Source organism: Canis lupus, chromosome 4 (genome assembly GCF_048164855.1).
Source record: "Canis lupus baileyi chromosome 4, mCanLup2.hap1, whole genome shotgun sequence".
Taxonomy (NCBI): domain Eukaryota; kingdom Metazoa; phylum Chordata; class Mammalia; order Carnivora; family Canidae; genus Canis; species Canis lupus.
The window spans coordinates 3,233,658-3,261,657 of record NC_132841.1 but is presented as its reverse complement, the minus strand read 5'-3'; the positions used below and the strand labels follow the sequence as shown (position 1 = coordinate 3,261,657).

Below are 28,000 nucleotides of genomic sequence, written 5' to 3'. Positions count from 1 at the left end.
TGCCCGTCACCCAATCACTCCCACCCCCCGCCCTCCTCCCCTTCCACCACCCCTAGTTCCTTTCCCAGAGTTAGCTCCTTAGGACAAATGGGGAACTGGTTAACTAGGATTAATTTTAGAACTTCACCGTGAGAGTAGAGACTGCCAGAGTATGGCCAATAGTGTTAGTTACTAGAGCGTTCTTTGAGCAGGATATTTGCCTTGAGGAATTGCTGTTTTTATATCAGTCTTAAGAACTATTAAACTAGGGATTCCCTGGGTGGCGCAGCGGTTTAGCCCTGCCTTTGGCCCAGGGCGCAATCCTGGAGACCCGGGATCGAATCCCACGTCGGGCTCCCGGTGCATGGAGCCTCTCTCTCTCATAAATAAATAAAAATAATAAAAAAAAAACTATTAAACTAGGAAAGTACTTGCTGGTCCGGCCCAAAACTAAGCTTCTGATCAAACCACTTCCAATTGACCAATTCATGATCAGATACTTTGTCACTGTTCTAGACCTTGGTTTGCAGTATGATGCTTAAGATCATAGTCACCTGAGAAATGGTTAGAAATGCAAATTCTTAAGCCTTAGCCCAGACCCACTTAAACTCTGGGGGTGGGGCCAGTAATTGGTTTTCATCAGCCCTCCTTTTGATCCCGATGACACTAGAATTGGAAAACCAGTGGTCTAGAGTATTCCAGACTAGCTCTAGAATAGTTCTATCTTAGTTTTATCTTGTGGAAGAGTTTAGTTCTATACTCCTCTTAAGTTTATAACCCTCTGTATTTAGCTCATATATACTACCTAACTTGTCAACCAACTCTAAATCTACTGAAATGTGTTCTATTCAGAAGCTAGAAGGGCTGGAGTAGAGACCTAGGGTATCATGCTTCTTATTCTATTGCCACACAAAATACTGCCCCGAGCTGGAAAGATGAGATGCCAACAGCAGATAGATTACTTACTTTCAAGTGAGAAGCAGGACACAGGCTATTAGTACAGTCTGGTTTTATTAACACAACTGGAATAATTCATCTCTATTTCCTGATAGCTAAGTAGGACACTAACAAGGCTCCAACGATTAAGGTCCCAGAAAGGCCTGCCATCCACAGAGTTTGAGAGTCTACAGGAAAACCTGAAGGGTAGAAAGATAAGTTAATGTATCCTGAAAGGCTGATGGTCTTTAGTTATAAGAAAAACAAGCTGATCAATTTGAGATTCACATTGGTCATATCAGCAAGGGATAGAAAGTAGGGATGAGGAAGTAGCTTTAGCTTGACTGGTGGTTCATATAAGGGGCTTCCAATAGCTAGTAGAGTCTCCCACTCACTTGAGTATTTATGGAGCTTTTCTGAGTCTTTAGTGGCTCGGAGTAGAATCATGGGACCCTTGCTAGAAATGCTAGCAGTATGGTTCTGAAAATGGATGTTAGAGTTTCTTCTTCCTGTTGGAGAGGAGAGGTAGGAATAGAATTTTTTGTATACAGTAGGCTAGGAATGGGAGAGTTAGGTCCCTCAATATGTACGACTGTTCCAGGTCTTAGACTTGTCTGAATTTAAATTAACATATCTAAGACTTTGTATCTGACACTGCTACTGCATTTTCACCAGACTTTGGTAATAGAGATTATGGTACTAGACTTTCCCCCAAACTTCCATTCTTCCCTAAAAGAGGTATTGGGACAGTAATGTATTAATACCACGACATTTTCCTAAGCTACAAAGGTAGCTGGTAAAATAGTAAGAGCAAAGCTGTTTGAATCCCATTTCTAATTCCAGTTATAGGACCTTGGAAAAGTCCTTTTTAAAGTTCTGTGGATGGCAGGCCTTTCTGGGACCTTAATCATTGGAGCCTTATTAGTGTCCTACTTAGCTATCAGGAAATGGAGATTAGTTACTCCCATTGTGTTAATAAAGCCAGATTGTACTACCAACCTGTTCCCAGCTTCTCACTTGAAAGAAAGTAGTCTGCTGTTGGCATCTCATCTTTCCAGCTTGGGGCAGTATTTTGCATAGCAATAGAATAGATGTATAGAATATATATGTCATCAGTTCAGTCCTAAATATTTAATGCAGTATTTCATAACTATCCTTACATGACTATGAATCCTTTGTGCCAAAGGTACTTAAAGCTTCAGAGGTCATGAATCCCAATTCAGGGGCTAGACAGGTAAGAATTAGTGGACCAGGTAGGAGTACACACACATTCTAGGAGGACTGGGTCTGACTAGCTGGAGTATCTACTCTGTCTGCAATCATATGACACCTATAGATCTTCAGGCCATGTTGCTAGACATGCCTTCAAGCAGGTTTAAACATCTTGGTTTGTGAACTAGCCAGATAAGTGTTTTGTTATACTGAGGAATACGTAAGTCATGAGCAAGTTTAATTCCTTGCTTAGCTTTTTCCATATACATTTTGACAAGGCTGATACTTGAGGATTTATAGCTTATATTTATTTTAAAAGCCTGGAATTCTAGGAAGCTGGTTGTCTGTTTTACTGCATCATAAAACTACCTAAAAGCAGCCTCCTTAGTGAGATGAATCTTTACTTTGAATTATTTGCCTATAGGCTAAAAAAGGTTAGAAGTGGGACTCGAGTACTTCAGGTTTGTCCTTTAGTGTGGACAGCTTGGATACTCACGCCTGGCAACAGGACAGGTTATCATACAGGACGGTGTTCCAGCAGGCTGGCAGACAGACGCACTACAGTGCAGATACACCTGGGAGCCAATAAAATTCAGATCATGGTGTAGAACCACATCATAAGTCTTCAGACTTATCTCCCTAGGAAGAAGTTATCAGAAAATCTTGACATCCCAAGCTGATATCACAATAACACTAAAGGACTAGAGGCTTTTAGGCAAAGGCCACTCATACCATTGGTATCAATGAAACTTGCAATGAGGCAAAATCTGAGGGTACCAATGGCCAAAATTAAAGGCAGCCCTGGCTGAGGAATGGTAGGATGTGGAAACAGTTCTGAGTGGGTGGGTTCTGAGACCTGCTGAGGAACAGAGGAAAGCACTGTACCGGTCCCCTGAGTGCCCACTTTGTCACCGAGTCTACAAAGCTGAAGGTAAAAATGCTGAAACGCTGGTAGTAAGATGGAAATGGAGGATCCAGGACTTTCTGGACAGGAATCAGCTGCGTCTGATAGTCGTCTCCAGTGTAGGGGCACCTAAGCAAAGATATCTGGCCGTCAGGAGGGGCCTCTCTGAGGGACTCCAGCACAGGTGCATGGAAGAGCCGCTTACCCTTTCACTAGCATGAGCCACTGGGGCTGATGCTGTGGGTTTCTGCTGGGTGTGGCCCAACAGTAATGGAGGAGCAGCCCCAGGTGGGGGTCTGTTCTGTGGCGGATAGAGACCTCCACATAAATGGGATCCCGAAGTAGCTTCACCACTGGGTAGTCACCAGCAGTGTAGTAGGAACCATAGTGCTTATCTGCAAGAGGCCAAATGGAGTTGAAGCCATTAAAAACAATTAGGAACCTCTAGATGGTTTGAGACAAAACATATACACGAACACCTTAGCAAGGATCTTATTACCAAATTGTCCTCTTAATGCCCAGAAAAGTGATAGGGCTTTAACTAAAAGCCAGATGCTCCAGGCAAGAGAGTCTTACCCTTGGCAATCTTGAGTTCCAGAGTGAGGGGTCCAGGCTGGGTCTCAGAATGCGGTGGTGGAAATGTAAACACGTGGACATTAACTGGGAAGGCATTGCTACTTATAGAGTAGCTGCAGCTAACTCGGAGCCTACGAGAAAACAAGATCTTTGTTAGCTAGTGTGGGTGGTAGGATGGACCATGGCATCTTCTAGTTCTCAGATTTTAGGAACCAGGTCATGTGGATTGTTGGACAAGTTTGTAAGTGTGATGGATATGATTCCTAAGCTTGTGGGAGCTAGATCATAGTTGGGAGACCAAGATGTAGTCCAACTCTCAAGTGTTTGGGAGTTGGAATTATAAGAACCATGCAAACAGGGGGATCCCTGGGTGGCGCAGCGGTTTAGCGCCTGCCTTTGGCTGGGGGCGCGATCCTGGAGACCCGGGATCGAATCCCACGTCGGGCTCCCAGGTGCATGGAGCCTGCTTCTCCCTCTGCCTGTGTCTGTGCCTCTCTCTCTCTCTCTCTCTCTGTGTGACTATCATTAAAAAAAAAAAAAAAAAAAAAAAAAAAGAACCATGCAAACAATTGATGTAGCACTGGGAGAAACGTGTACTTTCTATAGATGGGGTAGTCAGGGAAGAGCCCGCAGGGAGTAGACATGGAGGAGAAGTAGCAACAGAGGTAAGAGTAGGGAGAGCAACAGCTGACAGAACAGAGAACGGAGACCAGAGTTTGTCCTTCTATATAATCTTTAAGGGACCTCTGTCTGGGGTTGGGGGAACAGTGAGGGAGGGATGGAGGGCATCCAAGGAGGTTGGGCTGCAGAGGAAAGTAGGAGGTGTTTCATGCAAGGTTCCTCAGGTTATGTTCATGAGGTCAAGTTTAAGCTATGGCAAGACAATGAAGAAATGTTAAGTGTGCAATCCTCTGAGGTGTTAAGGGGATTCTTTTTGCTATACCATGGACTGTGGAGGTAGAAGGGAGAAGGCAAAAACAAGAAAAAGGAAATCCAGGTAAGTGAAGTAGGAGTCCAGGGAGTTTGGGGCTTAAGTGAACTCAGTGGCAGTGATGCAAGGAGACTTGATCAAATAATGGTCAGTGAAATTGGGTCACCAAGGCAGAAGACAGGTTCTCTTGTCCTGAGAGGTTCTGTGGATTCAGGGCTTACCCTAGAGTTCCTGGTTTATGGAAGGGAAATCATTCCAGTCAAGCAGGGTCAGCTTAACTGAGACCCTTTACCTGAAAATACTGTCACGGGTGATAGAACCATGGCTCCAAGTTCTAACATCTCTAGCTGCAACCAGCTCATTTTCATATACTGCCTGGTCTCCAGTGATCTAGAAGTATGGGGACAGCAGTCAGCAGTGCTACTCAGTTTCAGGCTGCACTTTCTGTTCCTTGAACAGAGGCAAGAGCAGGTGGCATTTAGTAACCTGGGACATTATCACTTCACCTTAGCTCAGGATCAGACAATAGGGGCTTGGAGTACTTGGGAACATGGACAAGGTCAACCAATGTCCCTGCTTACCAGAGCAATGTGGCAAAAAACCTATTTTTCCTCTTATCTATGGCTTGGTAGGAGCGCCAGCCCCTTGTGGGAGCACAGCTGTGATCTTAGTTGCACACCAGGGGAGATTTCTGCTGTCTCAGTGATGAGGCATTATGTCCTAGAGACCATCCTACACATCAGGCAGTGGTCAGCTGTATCCTCCATGGCTAAGATATTCCACCTCTCCCTCCAGTCACTAGGACATTTCTGTCTGACTTTTAGAGTTAGGAACGGACCCCAAGGTGAACTGTTCTTACCCGTCTTGTGGTACCACAGGAGTTAAATGGAAACCAGAATAGGGCAAAAGTGTGTGTTGCCATCACAGGGGTACATTCCACATCATTCCTGAAGGCCAAGCGCACAGAATTCAAGAGAAGTGGGGGTGAGGTCACATTCCGAGACACAGCGATGTAGAAGTAGCCATCTTGGGTACAGTGGGAGGTCACTGAAAAACCAGAGTGGCTGTGCTGAAAGCAGGTCATCCCTCCTGTTATGGAGCCAGTTAGGTATTTAGATAGTTCTGATCCCTCCCCCTGAGAGGCTGGCAGTCCTACTCAGTGGCACCTGTGCAAGTTCAGCTGTCCAGAGCTTAACTGGAGCACTGAACAAGCACCTGGATGAGCCCCTGGGTCTGAATGCTGCCTCTGCCACTTCCGGAGCAACTTTAGGCAAAGCTTCTGTCCTTTTTGCTATAGCTTCATTTATAAGATGGGGATAATAGTACTTGCTTTTACACCTCAGCATTCAGAGCTTAGAATATGGCATTTACATATTTTATATTAGAAAACCTTAAAGTAGGATTTGAGACACACAGAAAGCAGTTTTTTTGTTTTTGTTTTTCTGTTGTTGTTTTTTTTTTTTTTTTTTTAAAGGAGGCTCTTGAGACACTTAGCCTTTTCCCAACGTGGCTGATGGCTTTAAGTTTCTGTGAATTCATTATTGTTTTGCAAGACTTAGCTTCTTGAGTTCATTGAATATTTTGGTTTCTGGGGAATTGACAAAGCAAGGCTTTAGAAAGTAATCACTTAGGGTCAAGTACTCTAGGATTCACTCATTACTTACGCATTACTTATCTTTAACATTTGTCTTCTGGGGAGTTGGGGAGGAGGGAAGATCACCTTCTCAGGGTTTAGTTGCAAGTTATTGGTACTTTTCTCCAGCTGGTTTCAGAAATGCAGCAACTCACCTGTGTTTCCATAATAACAGAAATTCACCTCCAAATTGTAGCAGCAACCAATCTTCTTGCAGTCTTCTTCAGTGATGGGTGAAGGAACACATGGCAGCCTGTCCCACACTGGGACAAAGTCACACAGATCAGCATTTGGAACATCTAGGGCTCTGTTTTGATCAGGAGAGTAACTCAAGCTAGATAACAAAGTTGGGTCTTAAAAAAAAAAATTACAAAGTATTAAAAATTCCATAGATATGTCCTGGTGATCAGGGTAGGTCCCTGTTATGTACTAGCAATTAAGTTGCAGAAAATTAAGTAAATATTAAGTCCCTTGAAATTAGTACTTTGAGAAAAGAGGATACCAGCAAGATCAGTAGAAGCATTGAGGCTCCTTTTTCCTTCAAGCAAAGAATTCTTTCTGTTCTCTAATGGTGCTTCTCCATCTTCGTGTACTGTGAGTTACTGGGGGATCTTTCTGAAACTCAAGTTCTGGTACAGCGGGTCTAGTGTGGGGATTGAAATTCTGCATTTTATCAGTGTTACCATTCTGGGTTATATTTTGGGTACAAGGCAGAGGAGAAGAGTGAACTACAGGTTTGAATCTGTTAGGACTTCAAGGTAGGGCTTGTAGGTGGCAAGAACAGATTTGCTGAAGCTGGGGAGTCACACTTCCTACTGATTCCTCAGTTAAGTGATCAAGTAGCCTCCAGCAGAAAGGGCTGAGCCCTATTTTCAGGGCAATGTTGCTTCTTGGACACATTTGCCAAGTACCCTTAATAGCTTTAGCTTCCTTCCCTATGCTTCTCAAGACAGAGGAGCTCCTGGGTTTTGGCCAATTCTTGTTTGAATCCCAACTCTGCCACTCACCAGAGCCCACCAGTTTTGGGGGGGGGGGGCAGCAAAGGCATATCTGGCACTGCTTAGGAGTAGGAGGAGACCTTGAAATACTCTCTACAGTGCCTCATACTGAGTAATGTAACTGCTCAAGCGGTGGTTATCTTAAGAACTGCATGTGCTGGGGAGCTGGAGGATAGTCCTTCATGTCACTGTTGCTGCACAGAGCAGGTAACGAGGCCTAAGAGCACTTCCCAGGGCTGCTCAGCACCACCCAGAACCTGAAAGTTCCCAGCCCTTACCTGGGGGATCCATAGGACACCTGAGCAGCTGTGTCTTTGTAACCATGTTGCGTCCAGCCACATCTGCTCCTTCAACTCCAACCAGCATGACATAGTGGGGGTCCTGGGGAGACACCCCTGATGGTGACACACGGGGTCTCGGCATTTCTGGTGATCGAGTCGTCCTCACCCACTCGGTGACATAGCAGCCATCATAAGAGGCTTCTAACACCATGGAGCTTCCTGGGCCCTCCTTCACCCAGGTACCACAGCCAGAGTCATTCTGCAGCCTGCGTGGCAGCCCGTGGTCATCTGGAGGGCAGCAAGGAACAAGAAGCACAGGTGGTCAGTCCCCACCGTCCTCAGTGCTGGCAAGGGACAGCTAGCTTTGCCGCCAGACCCCAAGGGGCAGCAGCAATAAGAGAGAGGAACAAGAGGGGACTCTGATTCAGGGGAGAAGTTGTATTTTAGATGATTCAATCTGGAGAAGAGGCTGCAGTTTACCAAAGGGGGAAGAGTGTTAGGAGGGGAAGCGACAGGGATAAGCCATCAAACTTACCCCAAGCTATTAGCGTAGGAGTCGCTGTCCCCTGGCTCAGGTTTACAGTGAACCGGAGACCCCGGAGCCCACAGTGGAGCTCACCCAGATCATCTGGTGCCTCAGGCTCAGGGTGGCCGCTCAACGCAAGAGACCAGGGAAAACAGAGCAAGATGATCTGCAGCTGCCGCATAGCGCCACTAGGAGCCTCCACTGGCCCTAAGACCTGCTCAGTCTCCCAGGAACCTGACCTCCCCACGCTCCACGAGGTTTCTTTTTATACAGAAGGAACTGGTTTCAGGTGCACACCCGTATGGCATGCAGGTGGGGCTCCTTCGGAAAGGATGATTCTTCCAGCTTCATTTGCTTGAGGCCATAGTCCGCAGCTGCATCACTTTAAACATTGCAATCCAGGCAATTCCGAGCTCAGGAAAAATATGGGCCCTTTTAGCTAAAGAGGCTTCCCCAAAGTTGCTCAATGTAGCACTTATTATAGTAGCTTATTGACTTCAAAAGACCATCCTCTAGAATTTTGCACATTTGGGTATGAATCTGAGCTCTGCCCTTATAAGCTATGCATTCTGGATAAGTTACAACCTTTTGGAAACTCAGTTTTCTTTTCTGTAAAATGGGAATAATATCTCCTAGTAGTAGTGAGGGTTATATGCGATATTCTATGTCAAGTGTGTGGCACAGTGCTTAACCAAAGAGCACTCAGTCAACACTGTTGAGGTCTTTTAAGGACCCCTGTCACCTTTATGGTTCTAAGCTTTCACAAGAAATCATTGGACAATTACAGCCTGACTTGAAATTTGAGATAAATTTAACCTTGATCCCCGCCCCGCCCCGCCCCCCCAAAAAAAACCTGATTTAGAGCCTTTCCCTGATCCTAAGAGAGAGTTCCATCACTAGAGTCTTTTCTTGACAAATTCCAAGGCTTTTATTTGCCAGAGTCGTCCTACTGGGTTCCCCAACAGGACCTAAGTGAAAATGTGGATTGCAACATGAATTCCCCAAAGGCATTTTGCTTCTTATGGATATTTCAAAATCTCTCATCACTTGCCTATGTTTTAGACATATTTTCACAAATATATGGGAGTTTCTTATTTGCTTGGTTTCCACATTATTGTTCTCCTCAACATGTTTACATGTTCTGGCCATTGTTTGGGCCATAGCATCAGGCCGGTCCTACAGGCATTCTAAGAGATTGAAGAATGGATAGATATACTCCGCCCTGGTGAAGCAGGAACATGAAAACTGTCCTCAATGGCTTTTCTCAAAATAAGTCTTTGGATTATGTTTAGCCCAATATTTGTCATATGAAAACATTTCCCAAGTCAACAAAAGTGTTAACCAAAGCACTGAGAATGTATACACAGGTATCTCTAATTCTTGTCAACTCATAGAAGAGAACAACTAAGCATATATCTTCTGGGGTAAATTGGATGACTTATTAACCATGTGTTAACAGATAACATTGAAGAAATGCCAGACTCTGCCCTCCTGAGTGGGATGTGGCTTCCTGACATCTTCTCACTGGGTTTGGCCATTGGCCTGACACACCCCATTTACTTGCTCACAGGACTTGGCATGTTGGATTCTAATGGCCTCTTACTTATTTTTCATTGCATCCTGATTGCCTTAGGCATTGTGTACTCCGTGTTCAGTGAGTAAGAATGAACCAGTGAATGTACTTTCATTTAGTGGCCATGTCCTAAGGCTGAGCCCCTTGAAAATGTGGCTCAGACTCATAACCTTTAGGTAGTTTTCCTTCAAGTAACTATATATGTGATTGCAAGTATAAGAAAGGAAGTGATGTGTGTTATATTTCAGGAGTTCAAAGGCCAGTCCCCCTGCTAGACTTACAAATGCTATTCTCTAAAGCAGAGAAAGATCAAGGAGAGTTGCTCTTTTTGCTAATGCTTGGGGGCAGATCTGTGTAGTGGTTATTTGGATTTTGGCAATGAATGAAAGTGAATACAAATTCTAAGTCATTATTTCCTAGCTCTGTGACCTCTGTCGGTGAGTTACAACTTTTACGTCTGTGAGGTGGGGATAGTAATACTTACCTCAACCAACAGGTATGATTTGATGAAATAAGATAATGTGTGTACAGTGCTTATTACAAAACTTGCTACGTAATTGTTACTTGTCAGAGTGTCAGGAATGTCAACAAGGCCAGTCCATGTACTTGAGATACAAAGGTGAGTTGGGAGGCAGAGAGAAGCAGTGCCAAGCAGTGGCCTCCTTGGATTGATTGGTGGGGAGTCTGAGGAACAGCTTATCCTGGTGGGATTGCATTCTCTGTTGAGGTTGTATGTTTGCATAATTAAGAAAGAACATATAAGTCAGAAACTGATTTAAGACATCTGAAGGTTCACCCAGGCACCCATACTAGACTGGTATACCAGTCACCCCAGTGCCACAGAGGATCAAGGATGAGTCCCTGGGGAATATGCCAGCAAGGCTGGGATTAGGTGATTTCATGCTTGCTCCTGTGCTAAATCCTCTGAAGACCTGTTCATTCAACTACACCACTCAATTTCAGGAGAGAAAATGCACTGATAGTGTGTGATCCACTTTGAGGATCCCCAAAGTGGGCTGATAACATATCCTATCCCCCTGTTATCTCAAAAGTAATACTCTGGCCCAATTTTGGAAGGGCAAATGCTATTTTCTGTTAGAATCACTTAATCACTTAAAAATAATTTTAGTAGAATTACATACAAAATACAAATCAGCATAATTTGCAGACTTACCAAAAGCCCCATAATTATGGTAACATTCATTTGATTCATATTATACAGGCATATTTGAGGATCCATTTTGTGTCACCTACCAAAGTACTGGGGAGTCCTGCACAGGGGGCTACACTGCCTGTAACAGTTAATTTTATGTATCAATTTGATCATGATATGGAGTGCCCAGATTAAACATAATAATTTCTGGGAGTGTCTTGTGAGGGTGTTTCTAGATGGCATTAGCATTTGAATCTGTGGACTCAGAAGATTGCCCTCCCCAGTGGGGAGGGCATCATCTAATTGGTTGAGGGTGTAAATAGAACAAGCCCCACCACCTCACCACCCCAACCCCTGCTTGAGTTGAGGTACTGATCTTACCCTACTCTTGGACTAGAATCTACACTCTTGACTCCCCTGGTTCTCAGAACTTCAGACTTGTACTGGAATTATGCCACTGGCTTTCAGACAGCAGATCATGGGACTTCTCAGCTACCATAAATATGTGGGCCAATTCTTCATAATCTCTATATAGAGGTATAAAACATGTATAATATTATTCTTTCTGTTTTCCCAGAGAACCTTGGCTAAGACCCTGCCCATTTCTCATCCACTGGTCTGCCAGTGAGGGTCCCTGTAAAAGGAGAGGACAGAGTAGTTTCCACCACTGGGACAAGATAAACTGTGATTTCCAAAACCCTTTTTCAATCAGGGCAGATGTGTCCTGAGTCACATTTGAATGTTTCATTTCAAACCAGAGAACAAGGTTATAGTTATGCAGTTTACTATGTTCCCTTTTTTGGAATATGGGCACACACAGCGATTTTTTTAGAGATTGGTTGCATTTTGATAGTACCAGGGTTGTTACAAAGCTTTCTAGCCTCTTCTTGCATTAGGCATTTACAGTAGTTCCCTTGCTGTGACTGGAGTATATCCTCCTGACTGGAGGGTGAAGTATGGCGTAAATAAAGCCCCAGGAAACTCCCTTCAAGTCTGATAAAGCAATAATCAAAATTACCCCCAAATAGGGTGGAGCGATTAGACCATTGTGTATATTAATCAGTAATTAGGGAGCAATGAGGGAGCACCCAGCTGTTCTCTGCATGTGGTGGAAATTAGGACACTTCTCTTCTGAAGGAAGATGTCAAACTTAATTTACTGTAAGTACTTACATTGTTTTTCTTTTCAACAGGCAAGAATGAAATGTAAGCCCTAGTCAGTTGTGAGGTGATGAGTCCCCTTGCTGGGTCTGTTCCTCCAACTTTCTGTCTCCATCCTGGGCCACACAACCCACCTCCCTAGTGCCCCTCTGCTCTGAGGTTCTCTTGCCTCTCCTCCCCACCCCTGTCTTTGCCACCAGGACCTACGGCCACCAGTAGGAAGAATGATTCTTCCCCTTTCACAGGGAAGAAGGCCTAGCTGAATAGCTTTTTGGACTTTGAGAGGATTGTCAATATATTGATGTTCCTGTCTCTTGAAGTGGAAGAGGAGTTTACAAAAGGGGTAGAAGAAAAAGTTGCTAAAAAAAAGAGCTGAAATTAAGGTCTTTAGGGTAGGGGTTTACAGGTAAAGTTGCTATTTCTGGTTCACATAGGGTATCAATTGAAATAACGCTCCCTACTCCTTAATTATATTCACCTACTTAAGGGTAAGGCCTCAGTCATATTAGATTAAGGTTCACATTAACGACCTCATTTTAACTTCATTACCTCCATAAAGATCCTATCTTTAACATGTCTTTATTAGGGATAATTCACCTCAAAACACCTTGCAAAACATTGTAAAGCTGCATCAGCCAAACCAGTCTTTGTTTTGGCCTTTTTTTTTCTTTTTCTTTTGGTTGACACGAGAACTCTGTGCATGTGAATGCCTCTGTTTCTTTACTTTTATAATTTTTATTTCCTTATTAAAATTCCTTTTAAAAATCCCCAAAATTGTTTTGGCAAAACTAAAGAGATTTTTATTTTTTATCTGTTTATTGTTTAAAGTTTTAAATTTCTTATTTTTAAACAGAAGGGGGAGGGGCAAAGATAGAGGGAATCTAAAGCATGTTGAATATAGAGCCCAACATGGGGCTGGATCTCATGACCCTGAGATCATGACTTGAGCCAAAATCAAGAGTTGGATGCTTAACTGACTGAACCACCCAGGTGCCCCATAAAAGTTTTAAATTTTAATTCCAGTTGGCTAACATACAGTGTAATATTTGTATGAGGTATACAATATAGTGATTCAGCAATTTCATATATCACCTGGAGCTCATCACAAGTGCATTCTTTAATCCCGATCACCTATTTCACTTATCCCCCCTTCCTTCCCCTTTAGTCACCATTGGTTCTGTATAATTAAGAATCTATTTCTTGATTTGTCTCTCTTTTTATTCCTGTTGATCCTTTGTTTCCTATATTCCACATATGAATGAAATCATATGGTATTTGTCTTTCTCTGACTGACTTACTTCATTCACTAGAGCATAACTAGAGCATAATTCTCTAGATCCATGCATTTTGTTGCAAATGGCAAGATTTCATTCTTGTTTATGGCTGAGTAATATTCCATTGTATATTCCACATATTCTTTATCCACTCATCAGGTGATGGACATTTGGGCTGTTTCCATAATTTGGTTATTGTAGATAATTCTGCTATGAACATTGGGGTGCATGTAACCCTTTTGAATTACTATTTTTGTATTCTTTGAGTAAATGCCTAGTAGCACAATTTCTGGATTACAGAGTAGTTCTATTTTTAACTATTTGAGGAACCTCCATACTATTTTCCAGAGTGATTGCACCAGTTTGCATTCCCACCAACTATGCAAGAGGGTTCTCCTTTCTCCATATCCTTGCCAACACCTGCTGTTTCTTGTGTTGTTGATTTTAGCCATTGTGATAGGTATAGAATAATATCTCATTGTGTTTTTGATTTGCATTTCCCTGATGATGAGTGATGTTGAACATTTTTTCATGTGTCTTTGGCCATCTGGATGTCTTCTTTGGAAAAATGTCTATTCATGTCTTCTGCCCATTTCTTAATTGGATTATTCACTTTTTGTGCCTTGAGTTTTATATGTTCTTTATATATTTCAGATACTAACCGTTTACCAGATATGCCATTTACAAAATCTTCTCCCATCCCATAGGTTACCTTTTAGTTTTGTTGATTGTTTCCTTTGCTGTGCAGAATCTTTTTAATTTGATATATTCCCAATAGTTTATTTTTGCTTTTGTTTCCGTTGCCTCAGGAGACACATCTAGGAAGAAGTTGCTATAGCCAATGTCAAAGAGGTTATTGTCTGTGTTCTCCTCTAGAATTTAATGGTTCTAGGTCACACATTTAGGTGTTTAATCCATTTTGAATTAATTTTTGTGTATGGTAAAAGAAAGTGATCCAGTTTCATTATTTTGCATGTTGCTATCCAGTTTTCCCAACACGATTTATTTATTTTTTTTTAATTTTTATTTATTTATGATAGTCACACAGAGAGAGAGAGGCAGAGACATAGGCAGAGGGAGAAGCAGGCTCCATGCACAGGAAGCCCAATGTGGGATTCGATCCCGGGTCTCCAGGATCGCGCCCTGGGCCAAAGGCAGGCGCTAAACCGCTGAGCCACCCAGGGATCCCAACACGATTTATTGAAGAGACTATCATTTTCTCATTGGATATTCTTTCTTGCTTTATTGAAGATTTATTGACAATATAGTTATAGGTTCATTTCTGCATTTTCTGTTCTATCAATCTATGTGTCTATTTTTCTGCCAGTATCAAACTGTTTTGATTACTGCAGCTTCATAATATAACTTGAAGTCCAGACTTGTGGACTCTAGATTTGTGTGTTTTCCATTTTCCAAGATTACTCTGGCTATTTGGGGCTTTTTTGTAGTTTCATACAAATTTTAGGATTGTTCTAGTTCTGTGAAAAATGCTGTTGGTATTTTGATAGGTATTGCATTATTTTATTTTTTAAGATTATTTATTTATTTATTCATGAGAGAGAGAGAGAGAGAGAGGCAGAGACATAGACAAAGGGAGAAGCAGGCTCCATGCAGGGAGCCTGATGTGGGACTTGATCCAGGGATTCTGGGATCATGCCCTGAGCCAAAGGCAGACACTCAACCACTGAGCCACCCAAGCGTCCCAATAGGGATTGCATTAAATATGTAGATTGCTTTGGGCAGTATGGACATTTTAACAGTATTTGTTCTTCCAATTCATGAGCACAGAATATCTTTTCACTTCTTTGTGTCATCTTCAGTTTTTTTCATCCCTGTTTTATAGTTTTAAGAATACAGGTCTTTTACCTCTTTGTTTTTTTTTTTTTATTATTATTTTTATTATTCCTAGGTATTTTTATTATTTTTGGTGCTATTATAAAGGGGATTGTTTTCTTAATTTCTCTTTCTGCTGCTTCATTATTGGCATATAGAAATGCACCAGATTTCTGTACATTGATTTTGTATCCTGCAACTTTACTAAATTTATCAGTTCTAGCAGATTTTTGGTGGGTTTTCTATATATGGTATCTTTCATCTGCAAATAGTGAAAGTTATACTTCTTCCTTACCAATTTGGATAATTTTATTGCTTTTTGTTGTCTGCTGTGGCTAGGGGTGCCAGTACTATGTTGAATAGAAGTGGAAAGAATGGACATCCTTGTCTTGTTCCTGATCTTAGAGGAAAAGCTTTCAGTTTTTCCCCACTAAGGATGATGTTAGCTGTGGGGTTTTCATGTATGGTCTTTATTATGTTGAGGTATGTTCCCTCTAAACCTACTTTGTTGAGGGTTTTTATCATGAATGTTGTTGTACTGCCAAATGCCTTTTCTGCATCTGTTGAGATGATCATATGGTGCTTATCCTTTCTCTCATTGATGTGATATATCATGTTGATTGATTTGAGAATATTGAACCACCCTTACAGCTCAAGAGTAGATCTCATTTGATCTTGGTGAATGACTTTTTTAATGTATTGTTGAATTCTGATTGCTAGTATTTTGTTGAGGATTTTTTGCATATACGTTCATCAAAGATATTGGCCTGTAGTTCTCTTTTTTACTATCTTTATCTGGTTTTGATATCAGGGTAATGCTGACATCATAGAATGAATTTGGAGGTTATCCTTCTAAACTACAGGGATTTAAAAAATTCCTTTTTTTTTTTAGAGGAAAGGGATCAGTAATGCACACCATGGCTGAGTTGGTTGGTACCAATGGGTTGTTTCAGTTTAGAGAGCAGAGCAGACCTGGTGAGCCAGGAGAGCTGAAGGATAGAAAATTTAGGAGGAAAGGTACAGCTCCCGTAGAAGCCATGCCTTTTGTCATTGCAATTGCTCTCAGCTAACTGGAGTTGATTGGGTAATTAGTTTGCAAATGTTGTGTTTGATGCTATCTTATATATTTATATTTCTTACATTCTACCCCAACTTGTAACCAGGATATAGCCTTGTTTTTCTAACTAGGATATAGCCTTGCTTTTCTAACCAAGTGCCTTTATGTACATGGTTTCCTCTTCATCTGATGACTATGGTCTCATCTCTGTTGGACCAGTTCCCTACTTTTACTTTGAGCAAACGTTCTCCAAAGACTTGTCCCCAGACCAGCAAAGTTAGCCTCAGCTAAGATTGAATGAGAAGTATAAATTTGGGGGCTTTACTCAAGATCTGGTGAATCAGAAACTCTGAGATGGAGACTAGTAGTATATAGTTAAATCTTCCAGGTGGTTTTGATGTATATTCAGGTTTGGGAGCCAGGGCCTTAGGGTAGTATTTTCCAGGTTCTCTTCTCCATGAGGCATTTCCTGATCCCCAAACTGGAGGTAATTTCCTCTTAATTTGATTTCTAGTGCTCTCTGTATTCCTCTAGGGACAGCTATGATCCAGTATTCTACTTTCCTTCATGGATGGTAAGGTCCTTGAAGGCCATGTCATCTCACCTTTGAATTCCCCACATGATCTGCCCATGTGCTCAGACAGTATTTTTGAGATGAATGAACTCTGAGTATGCATGTATGTATGTATGTATGTATGTATGTGTGTATTTATTTATTTAAATCCTGTGTATTTATTTATTTATTTATTTATTTATTTTTTTAAAGATTTTATTTATTTATTCATGACAGTCACACAGAGAGAGAGAGAGGAAGAGACATAGGCAGAGGGAGAAGCAGGCTCCATGCAGGGAGCCCGACGTGGGATTCGATCCTGGGTCTCCAGGATCGCGCCCTGGGCCAAAGGCAGGCGCCAAACCGCTGCGCCACCCAGGGATCCCTCCTGTGTATTTAAATGGTTTGTAGCATGCTTTAGAGAGGAGCCAGTTTTGCAATGGCCTACTTTGTATTTGCCACCAGCCATTTTGTGCTTACCTCAGCATGTGAGTGAAACTTCCTGTTATCTTCAGGTTAAGATGCAGGCTCCTTGGAATGGCCCCCAAATCTTCCACAATCATGTCCTTACTCAGAGGTCCAGGGCAGCCTCTTTCCACCCACTGGCTGGACAAATGAAATTCCTCTGAGGATTCCTAAACCTATTCTGATCTCTCCTACCCTGTGCTGTGTGCCATGTGCTGTTTTCTCTTCTGGAACACCCTCTCTTGCTTTGTGGGCTTGTTCACTCCTGCTTGGCTTACTTTAACTTATGTCATTGCATTTTTTAAAAAATTATTTATTTTTTATTTGAAAGAAAGAGTGAGAGTACACACACAGAAGTGAGGGGAGGGACAGAGGCAGAAGGAGAGAGAAAATCTCAAGCAGGCTCCCCAGGGAGTGCGGAGCCCAGTGTGGGCCTTGATCCATCCCAGGACCCTGAGATCATGACCTGAGCCAAAATCAAGAGTTGGATACTCAATCAACTGAGCCACCCAGGTGCCTTCTTATTGCGTCTTATTCTTTAAAATGTCTGGCTGAGGCATCACCTCCTCTGGAAATCCTTTTTTGATCATTGGCCCCCGGGTTAGGTTGGGGGCTGTGTCCTTGCACTCCTACAGAGCTTCTTAGTGCATCTTGTTACCCCCTCTATCTGGGGCCTTCTTGGCCACAGGGTCTTTGACTGCAGGATGTGTCCCTTCTAGCTCAGTTCCTTCAACACAGCAAGGCCTCAATAAGTAATTCCAGAATGGGCAGATAATGTTCTGGGAATGAGGCTTAAAGAAAACGTAAATAACCTGTTGAATGCCCTTCCTACCCTCTTCCATCTGTCTGTCCTGCATTCTACACTTCTGACTAGCAGTCCTGTTTGCATTCAGTTAAACAGAGTTTACTTTCTTTACAACCTTCCCTGGAGGTGGGACTACTTCAGTGATTTTGCCAAAGCATATTTGTGCATATACAAAAATATATCTTGGAGAAGAGCAGCTGCTACCTGGGTTCATTTCATTCTGAGTAAATATAAATGGAAGCATATTTTTTTTTCTGTTAAGATCTTTTTATCCAACCTGAACACTAATAAATCAAGTCATATAATTAGTATTCTTGGGAATCAATCATGTTAATTCATGAGGTACCTGGGTGGCTCAGTCAGTTGAACATCCGACTCTGGATTTTGGATCAGGTCATAATCTCAGGGTCGTGGGATGGAGTCCGTGTCAGGCTCCACATTGGGTAGGTATGGAGCCTGCTTAAGATTTTCTCTCTCTCTCCCTCTCCCTGTCTGCCCCCCAACTCATGTGTGTATACTCTCTTTCACTCTTCTCTCCCTCTCTCTCTTTCTTTCTCTCTCAAAGAATGCTAATTCCATTTTATGTATAAGTAGCAACTAAAATTCACTGAGCCTCAACTCTGGATCAGATATTTTCCTAGATCCTGGAAATGAAAATCAGCTTTCTCCTGCCCTCATTTTCTGGTTCTCTTTTTCATCAGACATACTCTCTGCCACACTTGTGGGTCTAGTAGTAATTAAAAGGTATTCAGTCTCATGGAATTTACATATAAGATGCTTTCTGAACAATTAATCATACATGGATTCCTATGCCTACCCCAGTATCTGGCAATGGATACTTGAAGAATAAATAAATGAATAAAACTATAAAATCGTGGATAAACCAATTTCAAATGTTTCTATACATTTCACTTAACAACTAGTAGCTGGTTTTATCAGTGCATGTGACTTTGGGGCTGACAAGCATTCCAGAGAATGCCTCCAATATGCATCTTCTTCATGTATTTCTTACTCTCCTCCTTTTCCTTTCTTCCTTCATGTGGCAGATGAGTTATTGGTTCGAATCCAAGCTAGTACACCTATCTAAGGTTGCTTTTTAAATTTCCTCTCAAACTTCAAAGCCCTGGTTTTACAGAGCCATCTGATTTCCTTGATAATAGTAAAATTTTAAGTATGGCTCCTCTAAATTCAGCAGGATCCTATGAACAAGTAGCTTTTGGGCTGCTGTCTCTGACTGGGGGATCCACAGGTTCTGAAGGCCAAAGGGCCTGCCCTTGTGAGTGTCCCCTGGAAGCTGACTGCAGACTCACCAAGTGCTCTCTGGTGGAGGACACACAATCCCTCTTCATTCCCTTACCTCCACTCTTAGTAATACTTTGCACAGCTATATTACAAAAATTTCTCCAGAGCTGATGAAAATCATTGCAAGGACAAATTGAGGTAACAGCTGGAGAAAGATTGTTTGTGGATCAGAGATGCAAATTGGCCATGGCATTGGGTAATAAATGACTCAAATCTGTGTAAGAGGCTGGGGTCATGCTTATTCCAGCCCTGTGCACCACACTGGTGAGAGATAGACTCTGGCATGGATTTATCATGGAGTATATTAAAAATGTCATTAGTGAAAAATTAATATTACAAAACATTTTATAAGGGCTGAAGCAATCATCTCAATTTAATAACACAAGACAGTTCCCATAAATACCCTTTATTTTTTCCTCAAGCAGAAAATGAGGAACATGTCAGGATTATCAGATTCCCTCTCTCTTTCCAAATTGCAAACTGCAATTGTTGATCATTTCATTTCTTTTTTCTTAAGTTGGGTCATGTTGTTGGCTTGTGTTGTGTGACAGGTCATGCCTTCCTTTGATTTAAAAACACAGAAGACTCATGGCCTTTGGAGGTAATGGAATTGCTTCTCATTGGTTGAAAATCATAAGCTTTGAAGATGGATTTTTAGGGAGACCTTTTCTTGCTATAAGTACTGAGCTGTGTTTATATCCTCCTCTCCTGTGCTTTGAAGAAGGAAAAAGAAGACATTTTGAGGAAGCTCATAGCTTAACAGCAAAAGGCTTAGAAGTTAAGGAACATTTCCAAAGATACCTCCTTGGAATTCTGGCACTTCCACAAAGTAGCCAAGGAAATGATCTCACTGGCCTCATTTAAACTTTCTCCTTGAGTGAGCATCTACAGAGACCCTTGAACAATGTAGGGATTAGGAATGCTGACCCCATACAGAGTCAAAAATCCATGTATAAATTTTGAGTCCCTCAAAACTATTGCCTATTGTTGACCAGAAACCTTACTGATAACAGTCAGTTAATACAATATTTATATGTCCTATATTATATTCTTACAATAAAGTAAGCTAGAGAAAATAAAATGTTAAGAAACTCATAAGAGAAAATACATTTACAGTTCTGTAGTGTATTTCTTGAAAAAAATCTGCAAATAAGTAGACCTGCACAGTTCAAACCTATGTTGTTCAAGGGACAACTGTATGATATGCTAAAATTATGCTAGGAATTGAATGGAGTGATAATAATAATAAAACTCAAAGGAACAAATCTGAATTAAAAAACATTTTTTTAAAGATTTTATTTATTTATTCATGAGAGACATACAGAGAGAGGCAGAGACATAGGCAGAGGGAGTAGTAGGCTCCCTGCAATGAGCTGGATGCAGGACGTGAATCTTGGACCCCAGGGATCACGCCCTGAGCCTAAGGCAGATGCTCAAATGCTGAGCCACCCAGGTGTCCCCAAATCTGAAGTTTTAAACAGTAAAGAAAATCTCAGACTTACATACTGAAAGCAATTTTAAAGATCTTATATTTTTTTATGTAAGAGAATGCAAGATTGTTGGTTTTGCCCAGAGTGGTTGGGAGTAGTTGAGAATTGGAATGAGAAACTAGGACTTTTGGGACACCTGGGTGGCTCAGCAATTGAGCGTCTGCCTTTGGCTCTGGTTCTGATCCCAGGATCCTGGGATCAAGGACCACATCAGGCTCCCTACAGAAAGCCTGCTTTTCCTTCTGTTTATGTCTCTGCCTCTCTCTCTCTGTGTCTCTCATGAATAAATAAATAAAATCTTACCAAAAAAAGGTAGGACTTTCAGTTATATAGAGTAAGAGTTCAGAGCTCAGATGGGAGTCAAGGCAAACCTAGTGAAGCAATGAATAAATAATGCAAAAAATTCTAAAACAATAACACGAGACGTTATATAACCAAGCAAAAAAACATGTGACACTAGCAGAAGGAGTGAGGACTTCAGAGCAAGAGGAGGCCAGTGACATTGGAACTGAAGCTGTCCAGAGGTGGAATTTGAGTTCTTGTTAAGGATGATCTGGTGGGGAAGGGTAGATGGTAAGGAAGGAGGCTAGTCTAGATTTGATGAATGAGCAAACCAGTGAAAATTCAATGACTAAAACCATGAATGAACACTTAGAACAGGAAATCAATGAGATATAGGTGGGAGACAATAAAGGTCTATGCTCAGTGGAGCAGGTCTCTGTTGCGAGATAAATTTGACAGAAGATGTGGCTTTAGCACCTCTCATGTGCCTTGCATTGAGAGTAAATGTACAGGGTGAATAATTTAGTTCTGAAGATGTTTACATTTGAATGTCAGATCTGGAACCAGAATCCAGCTCTCCTAAACCTAAGCCTAAGGACTTTTCCACGGAAGCAAATGTCTTCCTCCTGCTCTGTCCTCTGGTGGTGCGTCCATATGCATTTTCTTCTGTGTAGTTCAAAGACCTGTATTCTTGCTTGCCAAGTTAGATAAGGAATCTGGATGTTGTCTCAGCTTGGGACATCAATTAATTAGGAGAAAAACACATTTAAAAAGGAAACCCCAAGATGACAGTGATGATGATTGGTGTTGTGGATAGCACAAAGGGGTCAGTGTGTGGGAGGGAAGGAGAAGTAAATACTATAGAAATAAATTGCTTCAGGGAAGGAATTCTTCAGGCCTCCTATTTTATCTACATGCTAATAAGACTTTCCCCTGAAACAGTAAAGAATTCACTTTGGTTAGAAATTCCAAGTTTTTTCCCAAGTGATCAGGCTGATTGCTCATGTTCCCCCTATCCCATCTGTAGCTTTCTTCTCTGCTGCTAAATGATGTGGCAAATTGACATTTCTTCAACAGCACAGGAAAAAAACAAAACGAACAACCCCCCCCCCCCCAAAAAAAAAAGCCCGACAACTTGTTTTTTATTTATGCACTGCATTTTCATGCTCTGGGGCATACATAATTTAGCAGAGACTTGAAATGAAGGAGAAAGCATTCAAAGTCATGTGGGGATTTGATAATACCATTGGATTCAAAGTTATTTGTATGATTTGGAAATAATTAATTTTCTAAACCTCCTTTGTTTCCAAACAGAGGTTATTCATCTATAGGTGTGCAAGTGACCCCTTGACAGTAAATGAAGCCCTCAGAGTGTGGGATTTTGGCCAGGTATTTGCTAATTCAAACCAGGCATTAAATGTCATTCCAGTTCAGTGTCCCAAAGGGAGCAGAAGCCATTGCAACAGCCTGTCTTCCAGGGAAGGAAAAAAATTTGGCTTGGGTTTGTAGAGACCTGGGTCCTAATTCCAGCAGATTATTCTATGTACAATGTCTTCATCCTTGGACTTGCTATCCTAGGGCTTGCATGTCAGAGTTGTCAACTCAAGTGTTGCTAAATGCATGATAAGCTAGTTGTGGGATCTTGTATGTTTGCCTCTCTGGGTGTCAGTTTTCTCTGCTGGGAGATAAAAGTATCTTTATTGGTCATAGTTACTGCATTGAAATCCTAGATTTAGGCCTTTTGAGACTGGAGCTTATTTTATTTAATTTTTATTTTGACTCACTCTGATAAAACTGTTAGCTGTGGCATGTGACGTGTGAATTGAAAGGTCTTCCTAATGATTTTGCTCATGATGAAAATTCTGAGTAAGGCAACCTCTAATTTTAAAAAATTATATGTAGATAGCTATGAATTATTACATGTAAGAGATAATACTAAGACCTGTGAAGTAAAATATTATTTAAAAAAATGAACAGTTTTCCATTGAATGTATGTCAGGTCACATTACCTTGATCCATTCAGCTTTATTTCTAATTCTAAAAATTAGTCAAAATGGAGGATTTTAACATCTAGAAACTACATTTGTATCTTTTTTTTTTCTCTCTCTCTCCTGAAAGAAGAGCCAGGAAAGTGCTTTGGAACCCTAGAAGGGAAACTGCTAATTTCTCCAACCTGGGTTTTGGTCTCCTTGGAATCCCTGCCAGTCTCCCCTGGAAAGGATAGGAGTACCTGGATGTTGAAAAAGTTGAAGAGTACCTGGGTATTGCTTAGCAGTAGCCCTGCTCATGTAGAAGAGTGAGTATACTCAGATTCTTTCTATTTTGTGTATTTAGAAGGAAAGACTTGAGGACCCTTAAAGCATGGATTTCTAGGAAGAAGGGGGGCAGTGTCTGAGAGGAAGAGCATGCCATTGTTCTGGACCAGTGAGAGGCAAGGCAAGTGAACATATCAGAACCAGCCCTGAGTCCACATGAGAAAACCTGCTGGTTTCCTGGGAGTAGCTAGGTGTGGCAATAGGGAGATCCAGACCCTAAATTCTGCAGCCTCAGATGCACATTGGATTATTGAAGGAGTGGGTGGACACTACTGTAAAGACCCTCTAGGCAGGCAGTCACTCCCTAGAGACTCAGATCCTGCTGTTGGTGTGGGTACAGTTCACACCTCCCATAGGGATGGAATCTTCAAGAGGTGGTGAGTAGGTTCTGGTGCTAGCCCTGCTTCAGTGATGAGATCTCTGCCCTCCTCCCAACCCTCACCCCCACCTGCTTTGGGGCTGCTAAAGTGCCCAGAAATTCTGGGGGTAAAAGGCATATCAGCAGTTGATAATGGACTAAGCCACCCATGTGCTTAGGAAAAGAATATTTTAATAAGGAGACTGCAAGTCTTCGAGGGGAGACTAATTGTACTTTTCATGGAGACATCTTGTGCGGAGTAGTGGGTTGGGGTCACTTCTTAGATAGTGCAGCCTGCCAGATTTTACAGGTACCTAGGTTTGGTCTTCATTATGGACTAAAAACTTGGTGAAGGATTTTGTTTTGTTTACTGCTGAGCCTTATCAGCTAGAACAGAGACTAGCTCACAGTTGGCACTCAAATATGAAATAAATGAATCAATGAGTGGACTTTGGTTAGGGCTATCAGATTCAACAAATAAATATACAGTAAATTTGAATTTCTAATAAATGAATACTTTTAAAGGTTTAACTCTAAATATTGCACAGACATATTTACATTATAAATTATTTGTTTTTTATCTGAAATTTGTATTTAAGTGAGTACTTCTATTTGATCTGGCATCATTTTTATGAGGTTCGGTATTCTTGCTGGCTTCTTGCTGCCTCCTTATTGAGATTCTTAAGCTACCCTTTCTTGGAGAAGGGAGGTGGATGACTGGCATGTGATTTTCAGAAAGCAGAGGTTTGTCATAGACCCAAGTGGGTTTTTTTTTTTTTTTTTAATTTATGATAGTCACAGAGAGAGAGAGAGAGGCAGAGACACAGGCAGAGGGAGAAGCAGGCTCCATGCACCGGGAGCCCGATGTGGGATTCAATCCCAGGTCTCCAGGATCGCGCCCTGGGCCAAAGGCAGGCGCCAAACTGCTGTGCCACCCAGGGATCCCCCAAGTGGGTCTTTTACCCATATCCTACCAGCCTCTCAGACAGTGAAGATTTTGCACCTGCTAGATAATGTGTGTGACACACCTGTGCTGCCAGTTCCTGAGGGAACCATGCCTTGGGGACCTACAGAGTAAACTTGATGATTATTTTCTATTGCATGTCAGTGAAAACAAGTGAAGTTGGTATTTGTTTCACCTTAGGCTATGAGGTGAGTCTCTACTCAAAAGGGAAAGGATGACAGTATATCCATAAGAAACTTCATGCTCTGTTCTATAATAATAATTAAGGAGAAACAGGTAAAATTGGGGGAAAAATAGCCTATGCTAAGAAAATACCTTTCAGAGCTCCCCGAAATATGCCACATTGGCTCAATTTCCTATAATCTTAACTACCTTACATATTCTTCTTGGTTATCCAGGAATGGTAGCTCTCTCAGCGTGCTTTCTTGGATCTGCTTCTCTACTTATGCTAGCTGAGCTCATCTCCCATAGTTTTAGCTGATTAATTACAAATATAATATCCCTAATTCAGACATTCTCCAATAGACGTGCAAGGGAACACCAGCTATGTGTGAGCAAAATGCTGAGGGATAGTTTTAAAAACTTTTTTTTGAGGAGACATATAATCAAGTACTCCAAAAATAAATATGTAAAACTTATGATAAAAGCAATGAAGAAAGTAAAGAGAGTGCTCTTAGACCGACTGAGAATACTAAAGAAGATTGGTGTGAAGGGAAAGAAGAGAAGGATGCTGTGAAGACATGCCTAGGCCAGATCACATGGAGCCTTAGAGAATACATCGAGTATTTTATTATCATGAGAGTAGTGGGAGTCCATCACAAGGTTTTAAACTAGAGAACGAAACAAGCAGACCACAATTGGAAAAGCTTATTCTGGTTATGGTGTGAAGAATGGATTGAAGGTCAGTTTTGGATATAGACAGGGCTAGTTAGAAGGCTTGAGCAGTAGTCCAGGTGAGATAAGATGATAGTATTTTAGGATGATGGAGACTTCAAACCATTTAAACTGATGAAATAAAATCATTAAGTAGAAAGAGAAGAAAAATGCAGGAGAAGAGGTCCTTGATTGTGTAAGTAAGAATCTAGCAAAGGCAAGAGGAAATGGGCCCACAATATAAGCTGAGGAACTGGCCTTACTTGGAGAAGGGACATACCAATATGGAGAAACAGACCTGTTTCACCTCCAAAAGATGTGTTTGGTACTAGAAAGTTGAGATCTCTATTCCTGTGAAGTAGGAGATGAGGCTATTCAACTCCTGAGAGTAAAGGGAACTGCGCAGTACTGGCTCCTAAGTGGATTGATTGGGTAACGTTGCTCCTAAATGAATGCCACTAGTGTTTACTAGGGGCATCCAATCAGAAGGGTAAATTGGAACCCACACTGAACTAAAGTCTTTTGTTGGATGATTAGAACAGAGGCAGCGTAAATGCTTCTTTGTAAAACTTTCTGACATGTAAACCATTTGTGTTTTGTTAGTCCCAATATTTTTAGCATATAATAATCCATTTCTATAAGTAATATATCTAATGCAAAAAAGTTAGAATTCCCCTAAAATATAATTAATTTTAATCAAAAAGCTAAAAAATTAGATTGGAAAAATTATTTGCATTATATAATGTGGTGATCATGAAAAAAATGCCTGCACTTTCTTCATTTTTATGCTTAAACCTGATTAGTAGTTATTATCAACAACAAAAACTCTTTTCTGAAACCACTGAATTGGAATTAACTTTACAATGGCATATCTGATGTTAAGAATGTGAATGACCAATGTTAATGAACAAAATATAACTCATTTTGGGTCTTTTCTTAAGACTACGTCTTTCTTTTAAAAGTACAAAGAAAAGTAATTATAAATACCAATATTTGAGGGAAAGGTAAAAGTAGAGCTTTTCATTGAATAAGAATAAAGTATTTCAGAAAGGTTAGTTTTTCTTGTACCCTGTATTAAATGAAGCAGGAATTATATCAGAATGGTTTTTTTCCTCCTCATTTAACAATTTTCCATTCATGCAGAATATGTATATTAAAACTTTAAAGCTACTATGGTCATTTGCCTTAATGTGAATGCTCTGAAGTTAAATTGGGGGCTGAAAAATCCTTTGTTAACTTTGTCCAAACTCATGTCAATACAGAATTACTTTTTGGCTGGTAGAACAATTCCATAAAGACTTTTCAACTAGTTTGCTGAGATCTGTGAGCAAGTTCTTTTCTCCAACATTCTGATGGTTTTTGTTTTGTGGGCTTTTTTGGGGAGGCTTTTATTAGGGGCTGCCAGTCATATGTGTACGTGAACTTGTGTTAATCATGGTGCCAGAGGTTTTTGTTTTTGTTTTTGTTTCCTGCAGAGAAAACAAGTATATTTCTTTGTAATTGTGACCACATCAAGTAAGATGATGGTGGTAGAAAGATGCTGAAATTAATAACAGTGTGACACATAGGCATGCAGGACCTATTAGAATGTAGGAATATTCACTACATGTGGTCACCAAAGTTCATCAAGTAATAATTTACTGAACACATACTAAATTCTGGGCACTGTGCTGGAAGCTAGGGAAGATGAACACATATTTTGCCCTTAAGAATCTAGGATATCCAATAGATGGCTTGGAAGAACAGATGGCTCATGAAATCCTGATAATTTGAGAAGGCACAAAGTGGGAATGATGTTAGCTCAATTTGTTAAGCAAATCATCTAGTGAGGAAAACTCAGGAAATTCAGTCCTCTGTCCCTTCACAAGGAGATGTGGAAATTTCCTTCTGTTTCTCTCCTCTCAAAAGTTGTACAATCAAAAAAAAAAGTTGTACAATCTTCTTCCTCACCATTAGAGTTTCACTTAGTTATTACTTTTTGAAGTCTTCCCTGGATGGCTGGAGGAGGTACTGTCTCCATCTGCATATCCCACACTAGCCCCCACACAACCTTCACCTTCCCTCCTCAATCACCACATTTCTTCTTCAGATTGATGGACCTGTCCAATCCTTTGTTCACTTCATAAACTTCACTAATAGCTACTTTTCTGTGCTTTCTTTTTTGAACTTGAGAGCAGCATTAATAATTTCAGATTCTAAGATGTCTGAGTGTGAGCTCCATACCTGTCTGTTTTTTGTTTGCATGGTCTTCAGTATGCTGTTATGAGATAAACACATAATTGTTGATATTTATTTAATATTGATATGAGGCTAACAGTCCGAATAGGATTCAGAATAGTACTAATGAGCAAAAACTTGTAGTCACTTACTACCTTTTAAGCGCTATGTTAAGTGCTCTTTACGTATGATCTTATTTAATCATTCTGATAATCCCGTGAGAGAGTTAGCTCCACTCTACACATGATAATAAAACTTAGGCCACACAACTAAAAGTGAAAAACCTTGGATATGAGTCCAAGTTTTCCTGACTCTAATCTTGAATGCGTAGCCACTGAATGTGTGAAGTT

The 28,000-nt window shown here is 41.1% G+C and overlaps 1 protein-coding gene and 1 long non-coding RNA gene across 3 annotated transcripts in view; one reads left to right on the top strand and one right to left on the bottom strand.

The window, feature by feature from the left end:
- Positions 1 to 63: 63 nt before the first annotated feature.
- Positions 64 to 8,157, bottom strand: ZP4 (zona pellucida glycoprotein 4). The gene is made up of 11 exons (XM_072822939.1): positions 7,986 to 8,157; positions 7,448 to 7,738; positions 6,327 to 6,476; positions 5,398 to 5,585; positions 4,831 to 4,928; positions 3,608 to 3,738; positions 3,237 to 3,426; positions 3,013 to 3,160; positions 2,624 to 2,702; positions 1,311 to 1,424; positions 64 to 1,115 (listed from the first exon to the last, which is right to left on the bottom strand). The coding sequence occupies exons 1-11, from the start codon at positions 8,155 to 8,157 to the stop codon at positions 1,018 to 1,020; spliced, it is 1,659 nt and encodes a 552-aa protein (XP_072679040.1). The 3' UTR covers positions 64 to 1,017.
- Positions 6,593 to 28,000, top strand: part of LOC140631735 (uncharacterized) — a 42,262-nt gene continuing 20,854 nt past the window's right edge. Inside the window, exons 1-2 of one of the 2 annotated variants that reach the window (XR_012029262.1) lie at positions 6,593 to 6,765; positions 23,045 to 23,219. This is a non-coding gene — a long non-coding RNA (uncharacterized lncRNA). The remainder of the gene's footprint in view (positions 6,766 to 23,044; positions 23,220 to 28,000) is intronic. The other variant, XR_012029263.1, reaches the window with a different exon arrangement.

Coding starts and splice junctions, on each gene's coding strand:
- ZP4 (XM_072822939.1), bottom strand. CDS start 8,157: ATGCGGCAGCTGCAGATCATCTTGCTCTGTTTTCCCTGGTCTCTTGCG. Junction 3,739..4,830: donor ACCCGTGACAGTATTTTCAG/GTAAAGGGTCTC, acceptor GTTTTCTCGTAG/GCTCCGAGTTAGCTGCAGCT. Junction 3,161..3,236: donor TGGCTCATGCTAGTGAAAGG/GTAAGCGGCTCT, acceptor ATCTTTGCTTAG/GTGCCCCTACACTGGAGACG.